Consider the following 13,210-nt stretch of genomic DNA (forward strand, 5'->3'; position numbering starts at 1 on the left):
TTTTGGGGTTTTTTTTTGCCAATTTTAACAAAAATTTAAAAAAAATCGGTGTTGTCTTCATAGTTTCTGCAAGATGGTAGGAGTTCATTACAGGTGAGTTGTGGGTAGTCCTGTTGGTGCAGGCCCCGCCCCCTTACTTTCCATGTTATGCCTGGTTCACACCGGAAGTGATGCATTTTTCTGCGACGGTCGACAGGAGCTTCTGCTCAGTTTGGCTTATTTAGAGCTTTTTTTTGCCATCATCTACCAATCCCCTCCAGAGAGCGGAGGGCAAGCCCCTCCTTCTCCCTTAGCCCCTCCTTTAAATGCAAAAATTTCATACAAGCATCTTAAGTTGTCAATAAATACAAATACATAAAATCCGTGAATATGTGGGGAGGGGGAACACTGTATGCGTTTGTCTTACCTGTTTTTCTTTTGTTTGTTTAATTGTGTGTGGTGTGTTTATTTTCATCCCTTTAGTCTGTTTAGATACAAAAAAAATTGTCATATTTGCCAATCACTGTATTTTATTGTGAAAATTTGTTAATATTTTGAAAACTGACCCAATTTTTCCCATGTATCCCAACGAAAATTCTTGCCAGAAATGACGCAAATCACCCGCGGGTCGCACAAGAAAATAGACCAGATGCTGTGTAGGACCGCGGCGCTTCGCATCTGGTGTGAACTACTGTACACCACAGATTACAAGGCGCAGAATTGAAGCGGATACTGATCCGCACCGCTTCCACAAGTGGTGTGTACCTGGTGTAACACTATGTGTGTGTCTACTTGGTTCTTGAGTTTTTGTTCATCTCAACAGTCTGTTAATATACAAAAATGTGATTGCATTTTTCAACCGCTGTATTTTTATTTTGAAAAATTGGTTATATTTTGAAAGTTGATTGGATTTTCTCTTGAGTCTTGGTGTAACCTACTCCCTGAATTGACGTCGATCACTCATGCAAAAATGGGAACAGACGACGAAACAACTACCGGAGGACCCTGGGTGCAGAGCTGAAGCGGGGTCCATTCCCCGGCGCTTCCGCGAGCGGTGTATACCTGGCATTACACAGAATGTGCGTGTCTCAGTGTCTGTGTTCATTTTTTATGTGTTTATTTCCATCTCTACAGTCCATTTAGACACAAAAATATGATCGCTTCTGTCAATCATGGTATTTTAATGGGGAAAAATTGGTTAAATTGGGGCGCCAGGGCGGTCGACTCCTGATCAGAGGATTGTGGATTCGATTCCCGCCTTGCCCACCCATGTGTCGAAGTGTCCTTGGGTAAGACACTGAATCCCAGATTGCCCCTGGTGGGAGGTTGGCGCCAGTGTTTGGCAGCGGAGCCACCACCAGTGTGTGAATGTGACTGTGAAGCGCTTTGGGCCTTCGAAGAAGGGTAGAGAGAGCTGTACAAGTATACGCCATCTACCATATTTTGAAAATTGACCGGATTTTGTCATTTATATAACTTACTACCAGAATTGCCGCGGATCATTTGCGCCTCGCCAAAAAAAATAGACCAGGCAACAAATCAATCACGGAGGACTGCGCCGCTTCGCAGTGCTTCCGCGTCTAATGTGAACCGGCGTACTCGCGTACACGCCCAATCTAAAGCTACGTTCACACACACTCATGGACGAATGAAGAAAAACGTAAACGAGTAAACTTCTGTGTTCAAAACTCTTTCTACGCAAGTTTCTTGGTTTGTTTTCAGGCTCTATGTACATGGAATTACCAAATGTTTAAAAATTGATCATGGAGGAGAAATTAATTATCACATTTTGTGTTCAATAGTAATTATATGACACCAAGTTTAGTGTCTCAAGAATTGCTGAGTGTGAAGAAAGGAGGGATTTGGTCCCGTTTTTTAGAGTATTTGGTATGACTGAACCGTAGATTTGAACTCACGACCTTCCAGTTTCAGGGCGAACACTCTACCACTCTACCACTTATTTTCTTTATAACAAATTTTTTAGCTTTTTTTGTCTCTGCTCCTAATTCAAGGGTTTAAATGAAGCAATAATGCAAATTGTGGCTCCATTAGAAAAATGCTACAAAAAAATGTTGCAAACACCAAAAAACTGCAATTTTCATCGGAGTGGGACGTCTGCTGGTTAAAGATCTTTGTACCAGCATTCACTGAGAAGCCAGCCTTTGTTGTTGTAAAGCCCTGATCCTGCAGGTCTGATAGGAGCGCTCAGAGACAGGTGGTTTCCTCCTTTCAGATCTTATCCGACATCGTCCTGCGAGGAGCAACGCACAAATCTGTCGTAGCGATGAGCTCATCATTTAGCTGAAACAGAAAAAACGCTGCGTGTATTAAGTATCCACAACCCTCTTTTTTAAGTTTATTCTAAAAGCAGGTTGATTACAACGTTCGTCCCCTTCGATTAAAGTGCAGACGGATACTAAAGCTTGACTCAATAATGGGCTGAGTAAGAGTGCAGATATCTGCAGAGATTAAAGGGAGAGGCGGCTTTGTTGAGGAAATCCAGCTCAGAACGGGTGGAACTCCTCATGCTTTCCTCCTCAGATCTGCCCGGCTTACACAGAACCTCTTTTTGTGCTCCTGAACCTTTGGAACGAACCACTTTCAGAGAGACCTGCCGGACTTGTTGCAGCAATCGTTTCTGGCGGGAAAAGATGATTAAGCAACAGGGACGGGTGTGGAAAAAAAATGTAAGGAGTGGCACCCGGCTCCGACGGGGAACTTGAAGACTTCTGCTGCTTTTTACAAGTAAATGAGGCGTTTTCTGCTGATTTCTGAGGCAGAAAAGAACAGCCTTCGACTGGGTTTTGGGCATAAACTGGATTTTCCTGATGATTCAACAATTTCAAGTGAATTTGGCCCCAAAAAAACAGTCATCTGACACAATGTGTACATTTATTTACTGTGTTCTTTGATATTTTCAGAAAGATTTCCTGTAAATCTGATTATTTGATCCTTCAGTAAAGTGAATTTAACAACACAGTCAGCGGTTTGTTAAAACGCAAGAAACAAAAAAATTAAAATGTGGCAACAATGTAAGGATACCATCATTCTTAACTAAATCATGTTCGTTTCTGAGTTTAGGGGGAAAAAATGTGTCAAATTAAAAAAAACACATAAAGGAGAAAAATAAGGAAAAATAAGGAAATACATTTTCTTTAAGTTACAAAACTGCATACAAACTTGTTCGCCTTTTTTCCCACGTCCTGCCGATCTCATTCCTTATTTATAGCCACCATATTATTCATTAAAAATGAAACAGCCATGGAGGTATGAAGCTAAGAGCCACGCCCTGAGGTATCCCAGCATGCTGAAACTCCTCCAATAAAAAATGTGTTTTTAGCACTTTTTTGAATATTTCTTTAATTAAATTTTGTATTTGTGATGTATAAAATACAGTAGTTGGGGCTGTAAGCTAGTGGGAGAGCTGCGAAACACAGAGCTTTCTGTGAAATGGTAATTGTGGATAATTTAGAGGATTTTCAAACATATATTTATTGAATTTATTTTGTGACTTTTTTTTATTTATATATTTTTTAAGTCCTTTGTTTGACTTGTCTGTAATAAATCAAATTTATATATTTGTTGTTTTTTTAAAGGGGGCGGGGTTTGCTACGAACAGTACAATTTCTAGTTAAATACCGCCGCTCTGCAGAAACTATGTTGAAACTAACCCTTTTTTTTGTATTATTATGATTTTGTCAAAAATCTGCATTATTGTAATTTAGATAATAGATAAAAAGAGGATTATAGTGGGTCTTAAAAAAATAACAGCGTCGAGTTTATTTCAAGTTTACTAAAATCATTTTTATATGTATGTACATCAGATATGTGAGAGCACTGGGGGGCAGTTAGTCTCTTCAAACAATCAACTTTGGATTAAGTTATAAGACAAACAGCAGTATGATGGGAAAGTAGGTGGGGGGGTCAGGAAAAGCAGGAAGACTTTCATAAGGAGGAGAAGGGAGGTGACAAGAAATCTGACATTTGAATGCAAAAGGACTCACCCAAAACCCGCAGTTTGATCTCCCCAGAGGCTATTTGCGTTCCAATGATGTTGATGCTGTAATCACCACTATCCTTCGCTGTCAGTCCCGTCAAGGTCAAGTAGCCATTGGTGGTATCAAGGAAGGCCCTTCCCTTGTACGAGTCCATCACCCTCACACTTCCTGCTGAATAGCCAAGTATAGGGACCAATTTTGATCCATCACTGAAACCCCAAGCAATATTATCAGCCCCGTTAAGCTTTATCAGAACTTCCAGGGTGATATTTTTCCCCAAAATTGCGTCCACCGGCCCGGACGGCAGTGGGCTCTGCCCGAGACAGATCCCTGCGGGCACAGAGGAGAACGCACACGTCAGAAATGTCTCTGCACTTTTTATAAACAAGTAATAAAGAATGGCATTCAAAGTGAAACATAACTGTCTTATTGTTGACCAAACACAAGCAAAAGCGCACTATGGATCAAGCGATGGTTTCCTTTTACGCACGCGTTACGCACACTTACCGACAGAAGAGAGGAGGAAGAGCAAGTTAAAGAGGAGCAGATCCATCTTGGACGGTTCGAGTCTCGGCAAAGACAGGAAAAAATGCAGCAGTGAGTGCGTGTACCTGCGGCTTCTGTGAGGACACACCCAGAGAAGGTGAGCGAGCGCGCGCGCACCCTCACACGACCACACAAATGATGAAAATATCTCGTTTTAAAAAATATATATATTTATTTATTTTATAAATAAAAATAAACTTGAATTAGGCAGAAATATATGCTATATATTGATCAACAATAATGTATATTTACATTTTAACAACATTATAAAGTCATTTTCTGTGAAATGTTGTTGCCACCTGCTGGATATGCAGAGAATTACACATTTTTTGTAACAAATTAAAACAGTTTATGCTTAGCTATGACTATATAATAAATACAAACGTAATATCAGTGATTTACTTCAACAGATGCAATAAAATACAACACAAAAAGGTATTTTTTTCACTAGAAAGTGTAAAATAGACACTACCCCGCATTATCACACTACCCCCACCAACTTCCTGGAATAAAAACATGAATCATTATGGTTATTCAAACATGTATAATAGGGAAAAATTTTAAAAAGAAAAAAAATAAGACTCATCGATTTGAGCAACGCAGAAATTTTTAAATTTTCTTTTATTGCTCCATCGTCTGCCTGAAGGCTCAAATGGAAAGAGTTTTCTGTATGAGAGGTTGGTTAATGCTTTTTTTATGACCTTCTAAAGAGCTGTTGGGTTAAAAGCTGAGCAGAAGGAGAACCAGGTACAGACAATGTTCTGTATAGAGAAGCAGCAGAAGGATACTAGCAGTTTTTTTCTTTCAAAGTCTGAGAAATAATTGTCTTTACCTATTGAAATTTCAAGTACTACTACATGACAACACCCAGAAACTCACAGAGGGTCACACCTCTCCTCACAATGGCCGCCCGTCTCTTTTACCTTCTGATCTTTGGTCTTGATAGACATCAGACTCTGAGCTGTTATCTTCCCTGAAGTATAAGAAGCTCTCATCCAGGGCTAGCCCTGTGCATAGGCAGCCGCCTAGGGCACCATCTGCTGGAGGGGGCACCAATTTCCAGTGATTTTTATTCATTTATTTACAGTTTAACACACCACTCTTTTCATGTAAAAAATGTAATAATTGAAACCATAAATAAAATAACTCAAAAGTTTGACATGATCAATAAGCAGAAATTACGTTTTGCCAAAGGCGCCATGGCGGGATGGCCATGCAGCCCAGGCCGGGGCCTGCTCACATCCCTTAGTGTGCACCTCACCTCAAGCTTCTCCAATGCAGAGTTGCCAGATTGGGTAGTTTTAGTTCTAAATTTTCTGGATTAAATTGGTTTGAGGCGGTGGACGGTTCAGCGGTTATTGGTCCTTTATTGAAATGCATCTCAACCAGAGACGTGGGGTCAGGAGAGGCACCTAAAATCAAAAATGTGTCTAATAATCTATGAATTATGTTGGAGTATTAGGACCAATTCACAAAGAAGGAAAAAGTTAGATTACTATGAAAATGTCTTTATTGTCTGAAACAAAGAAAGTCTGTTTTGATATTTTTAATACTTTATTAAAGCTACATATGAAAAGAAAAAAGCAAAAAAAAAAAAAATCAGATTTAAAAACGAAAAAAAAAGAAGTTGAAACTGAAATAAAAAAGTTTTTTAAATTGTAAAATTAAACCTTAAAAAAGAACATTTGAAGCTGAAAATCATACCGTGTATTTTAGAAGAGCAAAAACTTTTGGACATTTTACATTTTTTCTGCCATTATTTTATTTTATTTTTTTATTAGGGCTACGAGAAAAAAATGCTAAATGTATGAGATTAAAAGTCAAAATTTACGAGATTAAAAATCCTAAATCTTAGAGGAAATTGTGTAAATGTACAAGATTAAAAATGGTAAATTTACAAACAAAACATGTACATTTACGAGATTAACAGTCATAAATTTACGAGGAAAACTTGTAAATTTATAGGATTAAAAATGGTAAATTTACAAGAAAAAACTTGTGAATGTATTAGATTAAAAGTCATAAATTTACAAAGAAAACCTGTAAATTTACAGTATTAGAAATGGTAAATTTTCAAGAAAAAAGTGTAAATTTACTAAATTAAAAATGCTAAATTTATAAGAAAAAACATGTATATTTAGTGGATTAAAAGTCATAAATTTACGATGAAAACTTGTAAAATTACAGGATTCAAAATGGTAAAGTTACAAGAAAAAACTTGTGAATGTATTAGATTAAAAATCATAAATTTACGTAGAAAACTTGTAAATTTACAGGATTAAAAATGGTAAATTTACAACAAAATACGTGTAAATTTACGAGATTAAAAGCAAAAAAATTATGAGGAAAACTTGTAAATTTAAAAGGTTAAAATTTGTAAATTTACAAGATTAAAAGTAAGAAACGTATTAGGAAAACTTGTAGAATTACAAGATTAAAAATGGTACATTTACAAGAAATAAATTGGTAAATTACAAGAAAAAACTTGTAAATTTACAAGAAATAAATGCGTAAATTTACAAGATTAAAATTGGTAAATTACAAGAGGAAACTTGTAAATTTACAAGAATAAAAATAAAAAACTTATTAGAAAAACTTGTAGAATTACAAGATTAAAAATGGTAAATTTACAAGATTAAAAATGGTACATTTAAAAGAAAAAAACTTGTAAATTTACCAGATTAAAAGTAAGAAACTTATTAGGAAAACTTGTAGAATTGCAAGATTAAAAATGGTAAATTTACAAGAAATAAATACGTAAATTTACAAGATAAGAAGTCATACATTTGCGAGAAAAAAAACATGTAAATTTACAAGACAAAAAATTGTAAATGTATTACTTGTAATCTCTTTTATTGTCACTCGCATGCTTCCTCTTTTAATACAGGTCAAGAAGCACTGAGCTCACGGCAGATACTGTAATCCCATATAAACTGGGTTAAGCGTGCGCCTTTAGTTTAACAAGCAAATCCTGATAATGTAATGTTTCATTAATATTTTCTTATATATTCTAGACTTTTTTTATCACAAACTCTTCATTTCCATTTACTTCACATTTGTCTGTACTTTATTTACCATTCTGATCTGACATAAAAGTGCACTGGCAACCATGTTTAGGGAAAAATAATAAAGATACAACAAATCATTTAAAAAAAAAAAACTATATTAGTTTTTGGAAGGATTTTGCCTGTTGGTGTTGCGCAAAACAATGAAAATTAGCAATCACCAAGTACTTGTTTTTTTTTTTTTTCGGGGGATCTGATAGTTTTTTGATGACGTTTGAGCTGGAAAACTGGCTCTCTATCTGGCAACCCTGTTCGTCAGGAAGAGGCTGCTTCGGTGTTTTGCTGTCTCTGGGGTCTTCAAAGCAGCCAAAAAAAAAAAGGTTAAGATAATATTCAGTTTGAACAACTTTAGTGTCAGTTTTTTTTCAGTAAGCGTTAAAATAATAATAATAATAAAAAATAAAATAAAAAAACACTTAAGACACACTCAATGCATCAAAGGATTCAGTGAAGAAATCCCACCAACAGCAGAAATGCTCAGTCTAAAGCTGCTGATGATTACATTTGACCTCTTAGATTAAATTTGGATACCTCTAGTTTTTTTTTATTATTATTTTTATTTGTAAGCTTTTAGGTTCTCTTAAAAATACACTCATACCTTTTGATGAAAAATTTTGTTTCAATTCGATTTATGTAAACACATACACATAAAATTGACACATTTTTAGAAATCTACATTTAAACAAATTATATAATTAACAAAAAATACTGTCACAGAGCAAACGTCAGTGCTGCTCTTCTACCAGCAGAGGGCGACAGATATCCATTTTTTTTGAAAGTGAAAAATTGTAAATTTTCTGAAGGACCAACAAACTCTTTTCAGGAGAAGCTGGTATGAATTCTTCAGCCTCAGGACATCCTGTGCTCACAATATATCTGTTTTTGTTTTTTGGCAGCACATTTTGCATCATCCACCTCCATGAAATCCTTTCTTCTTCATCCTTCTCAGTCTTCCTTTCTTTTTAATCGAAGTCAATTTAGCAAAATGACAGAAAAAAAAAAATGTTTTAAGGGTGAGTCTCAGATTTTTATTTTAAGCAAAATGCTATTAATGTGTTAGTAAATTATTTAAATTAAATTAATAATCTAATATGATGAACAAACTCACCTGAATTGAGATATTCCCCTTTGGTAGCTTTAGGGAAATGTTACTTTCAGAGCTGACTATGTTTAGAATAGAAACCTGTCTGCCGTGACGGGTCATCAGTCGTGGATATCTGTTGCCATGGATACTCGACTCAGAGGAGGAAGTGAAAGAATAAAATGTGTTTCGAACAGATTGAGCAGTAAAAACCGTTTGATGCATGATGAACTCTCAGTTCTCGGAGATTTACTTTACATATCTATCTTCTGCAGTTATAAGTTAATTTCACGTCAACTTTCTAGACGTCCCCAAATCGTTTTCTAACTCTTATATTATCGATATTAATAAATCTATTTACATTTTACAATAAAGAAAGTGTAATTCTTAGTCATGTGAACATATTATTTGACTAAAAGCATTGATAAAGGATAAAAAAACCTATTCTGTTTGTTCAAATTTATGTAGCACAAATCATTTTTACATATTTCAATATTTGTTTCACTATTTATTATTTGACTATAACACTTAAAATAACAGATGAGAAACTTTTGGAGATATTACACTAAATGATTTATGATATACTACATATAATGATTTAAGTCAAAGCTTTTTATGCAAACATTTAGTCATTCTGAGATAAAAACTTGAAAGACTTTGAAGTAAACCAAGACTTTCTATAAATTATGATCTTGATGTAACGTTTTCTAAATAACACAAAAAATCAGTAAAAAATGTGTTTTACTTGCCTTAAAAATAAAAGCAAAACTAATGGTAAATAAAATGGTTTTAGTTCAATAAAAACAATGAGAATTAAATGTAATAAATTTACTACAAAGAAAAAAAACACACAAGAAATTCCAAATTATTAATAAAAACAGCAAAATTATAATAATAGAAATAATAATCATTATTAAATATAAAACAAAAAGCCTTGGTAAAAATTAATGATGCAAATTAAAAATCCATATATAAAACTTCTCTCTCTCTCTTTATATATATATATAAAAAAACATTGCTTTGTTTCATTGGATCCAACAAATTTCTGCCACAATCTTGGTCTCTCGCACAGGATTCTGCGTGTATTTGTCGCGACCTGGACAGGAGGGGCTGGTTATCCTCGCCAAATCCCAAAGAGTGACGAGGATTATGGTCCGTGACCTCAATCGACCACGACGGAATCAGATTGATCCTGTGAGGAAGATTCAAAAAATTGAACATTACTGTAAAAGTTTTAAAGTAAAATCAGTAAATAATGAATGAATATGTGGAATCACTTTATAAATGTGCAAAACGTGTATTTTAACACAACCAGACGTCATGTTTCTGCCCCAGGAGTAAATTTAGATTCAGTCAGATCAAACTCTCAGGTCTAAAGATTTCATCATTTATATGCATTTATATGTGATGTGTGGTCTCAGTACAATAGTATTTTCATTTTTCAAATGAAGCTAATGTGGCTAGAATATGTATTTTTGAGTTTATATTTATACGTTTGCTTATTTAAATTTGGTTCTTGAAGTTGCTCTAGCAGATCTAATATGACCAGAAGATGAAGGTGAAAAGTGTTTGTTTAAAGAGTTCAACGTTAATAAAAGTTACATTAAAAAAAGAAGTTGCATAAAAAGTGAAAAACATAAGTATCAATTTTGAACTCATGTTTATATGAAGAGAGAAGAAAAGTTTTTCATTCATTGTCACTTTTATGGTCTTTAACAAACGTCTCTTTTTCCTTTCAGTGCAGCTGTTCATTCAGATCAGTTCCTCTTTAGCTGAAAGAGGTTTTTGTACGATGTTGTTTCACTGTGTGAACGGAAAACTGTGACCCGACTGAAGACAGTAATAAACTCCTGAATCTTCAGCCTGAACTCCACTGATGGTCAGAGTGAAATCACTGTCAGATCCACTTCCACTAAAACGATCAGAAACTCCAGACTGACGAGTTGTAGCATAATATATCAGGAGTTTAGGAGCTTCTCCAGATTTCTGAAGGTACCAGTGGAGGTAGCTGCTAATACTTGAACTGGCTCGACATCTAATGGAGACAGTTTGTCCTGGAACAACAGACTGAGATCCAGGAGTCTGAGTCAAAGAGATTTCACCTGAAGAACCTGGAAAAAAGGAAAAAAAAAACATCTATTGAGATAAACCCGGATTATAGAAAGATAACAATTGTGATGAAGTTTGTTTGCTGATGAATCCACGTTTCCAGCAGAGAGTCTCACCCTGAACAAGGAGCTCCAGGACAGCCAGCAGCAGAGTCAGTGACATCCTCATTGTGCTGCAGGTGTGTCAGTGTCTCTGAAAGGTCTGGACAGCCACTGATCAACACTGAGCTCTTAACTGCTGGAAGCAGAGAGGCAGCACACATATGCAAACACACTGAGTCAGTCATCTGCAGCTGTTCTCAGCAGCTCTGGATCTTCACCTTGGAATCTTTAGTCTAAATACTCTGGAATCAAGACTCTATGTCCGTCATTGGACGATTGTCTTAATAAGGTTAGGTGCTCTTCATCAAAATTAAGAAAGGGATAATGCCCACCAAGTTGTTCTTAGAAACACCAGGATCTTAAAGAAAAAAAAATTGTCTGTCTTTCTTTCTTATATTTTAATATTTAGTGTAAAATACCAACTGAAAACACCCATCCATCATCCGAACCCACTATTCCCTTTAAGTGTCATAGAAGTCTGTCACACCCATTGTTGGTTGAAGGCAGAGGACTCCATGGATGGGGCAAAAGAATATAGTTTTTAGATAGATTTGGATAGATTGAAGCTCTGTAGTGACGTCCAACCTTTTTTCTTTAGCCCCAAAGACAATAACCTCAGTTTTGTTTTTGTTTAATTGAAGTAAGTTGTGACACATCCAGTCATTAATGTCCTCAATGCATTTACCAAGAGCCTGTACAGGGCCTCGGTCTCCTGGTGTCAGTCTAATATATATCTGTGTGTCATCTGCATAGCTATGGTAACTAATGTTGTTGTTCTTTATAACCTGGGCCAGTGGGAGCATGTAGATGTTAAATAGAAGTGGTCCCAGGATGGAGCCTTGGGGCACTCCACATGTAATTTCTATTGGCTCAGAAGTGAAGTTACCAATTGACACAAAATATTTCCTGTTTTCTAAGTACGTTTTGAACCAGTTTAGTACTGGCCCAGTGAGACCCACCCAGTTTTCCAGTCGTCTGAGTAGTATTGCGTGGTCGACTGTATCAAACGCAGCACTGAGATCCAGTAAAACTAGCACTGACATATTTCCACTGTCTGTATTCAAACGTATGTCATTAGTCACTTTGGTCAGAGCCGTTTCAGTGCTGTGGTTGTCGGACTGGAAGACATCATAGCAGCTTTTCTTAAATTAAGAATTCCTTTAGCTGATGGAAAAAAGCTTCTTCAATTATCTTTCTTAAAAATGGCAGCTTTCATATTTATCTACAATTGCTAATTTGTGTTTTGTCTAGACCAGAGGTCTGCAACCTGCGGCTCCAGAGCCACATGAGGCTCTTTGACCCCTCTATTGTGGCTCTCTGATGAAAGAAAATTCACATTTTAATTTCAAAAAGTAACTGTAAAGTAAAATGTAAATTAGAAGTAAAATAATTCAACTTTATTCAAACTTTCTTTATTTGATTAAAGAACAATACTACTCCACGATGATCTGACTACAATACCTCTAATTCTCTAACAATTCATCAAATGGTTTGGGTTCATAATTAACCAAAGTTTTTTTATTTTATTTTATTTTTTTTCATTTTTATTCATTAATAAAAACATACAATATAAACTTGAGTTGTAAACTCAAGCATGATAGAAAAGGAAAAAAAAAAATTAAACATTTTGACGGATTAGTGAACACCACAAACTACAAGAAATAAAATTGAGGCCAGTAAGCAACCAGAATTTCTACTTTAGCCGGAAAATAGAACCGATTTTCCATTTTTGAACAAATTTAAGGATTTTAAATCCACTTTATGGTTCAAAAAATATGATGAGAGCAACTGAATTAGCTCTGAATAAACTATGGCTTGTAAGATTTATGAATTTCTGGCAGAGATGCAACACAAATGATAAAATAAGAGGTGTATTTTATTTAAATATACAACTATTGCATTGAGATAATCCTTTAAGACCAGGGTGTCTTTTATTTTGAAAGGAAGTCAAAGAAACTGCTTTCAAAAGTCAAAAAAATATTTTAAATTTAAAAAAACAATTATGTTTCTCTTTGTTTTATTTATGTAAAAAAGAAAAAAAATGGTTCATTAATATTTATCATAGCAACTAAAACATAATACAATCCAGTGTGTCATTTTCTAAAAGAGTAAATACAGACTTTGGGGCTCTTTTAAGGTTGTAGTCAGTGATAAATGGACCCAAATGGTTCTTACAGTGTTGAAGATTGCAGACCCCTGGTGTAGACTTTCCTTTAATTGGAGCAGTTGGATTACGCCTGAAAAAATGACAGATTTTAAAGACAAGTTCACTTTCTGAACCAGGACTGGAAGACATTATAGCTGATTTTTTTTAAAATTAGGAATTCATTT

At 35.3% G+C, this 13,210-nt stretch overlaps 1 protein-coding gene, 1 long non-coding RNA gene and 1 gene segment (V, D, J or C); all 3 read right to left on the minus strand.

Annotated features, from left to right (window-relative positions):
* Nucleotides 1-4,642, minus strand: part of LOC112162533 (carcinoembryonic antigen-related cell adhesion molecule 5) — a gene marked incomplete in the record, with an annotated part of 30,950 nt that extends 26,308 nt beyond the window's left edge. Inside the window, 2 exon segments of the mRNA XM_024298331.2 lie at nucleotides 3,984-4,307; nucleotides 4,485-4,642. Of these exon segments, the coding sequence (XP_024154099.1) occupies nucleotides 3,984-4,307; nucleotides 4,485-4,530 (370 nt within the window).
* A 3,483-nt stretch (nucleotides 4,643-8,125) lies between these two features.
* LOC118599351 lies at nucleotides 8,126-9,492 on the minus strand. Its single transcript, XR_004948656.1, has 2 exons — nucleotides 8,697-9,492; nucleotides 8,126-8,546 (listed from the first exon to the last, which is right to left on the minus strand). It is a non-coding gene; the product is annotated as an uncharacterized LOC118599351 (long non-coding RNA).
* Nucleotides 9,493-10,469: 977 nt separating this feature from the next.
* On the minus strand, nucleotides 10,470-11,323 carry LOC112162535. The segment is given in 2 exon segments: nucleotides 10,470-10,780; nucleotides 10,895-11,323. Coding segments are annotated over 2 exon segments (363 nt in total).
* Nucleotides 11,324-13,210: the final 1,887 nt, after the last annotated feature.

Source organism: Oryzias melastigma, linkage group LG11 (assembly GCF_002922805.2).
Source record: "Oryzias melastigma strain HK-1 linkage group LG11, ASM292280v2, whole genome shotgun sequence".
Taxonomy (NCBI): domain Eukaryota; kingdom Metazoa; phylum Chordata; class Actinopteri; order Beloniformes; family Adrianichthyidae; genus Oryzias; species Oryzias melastigma.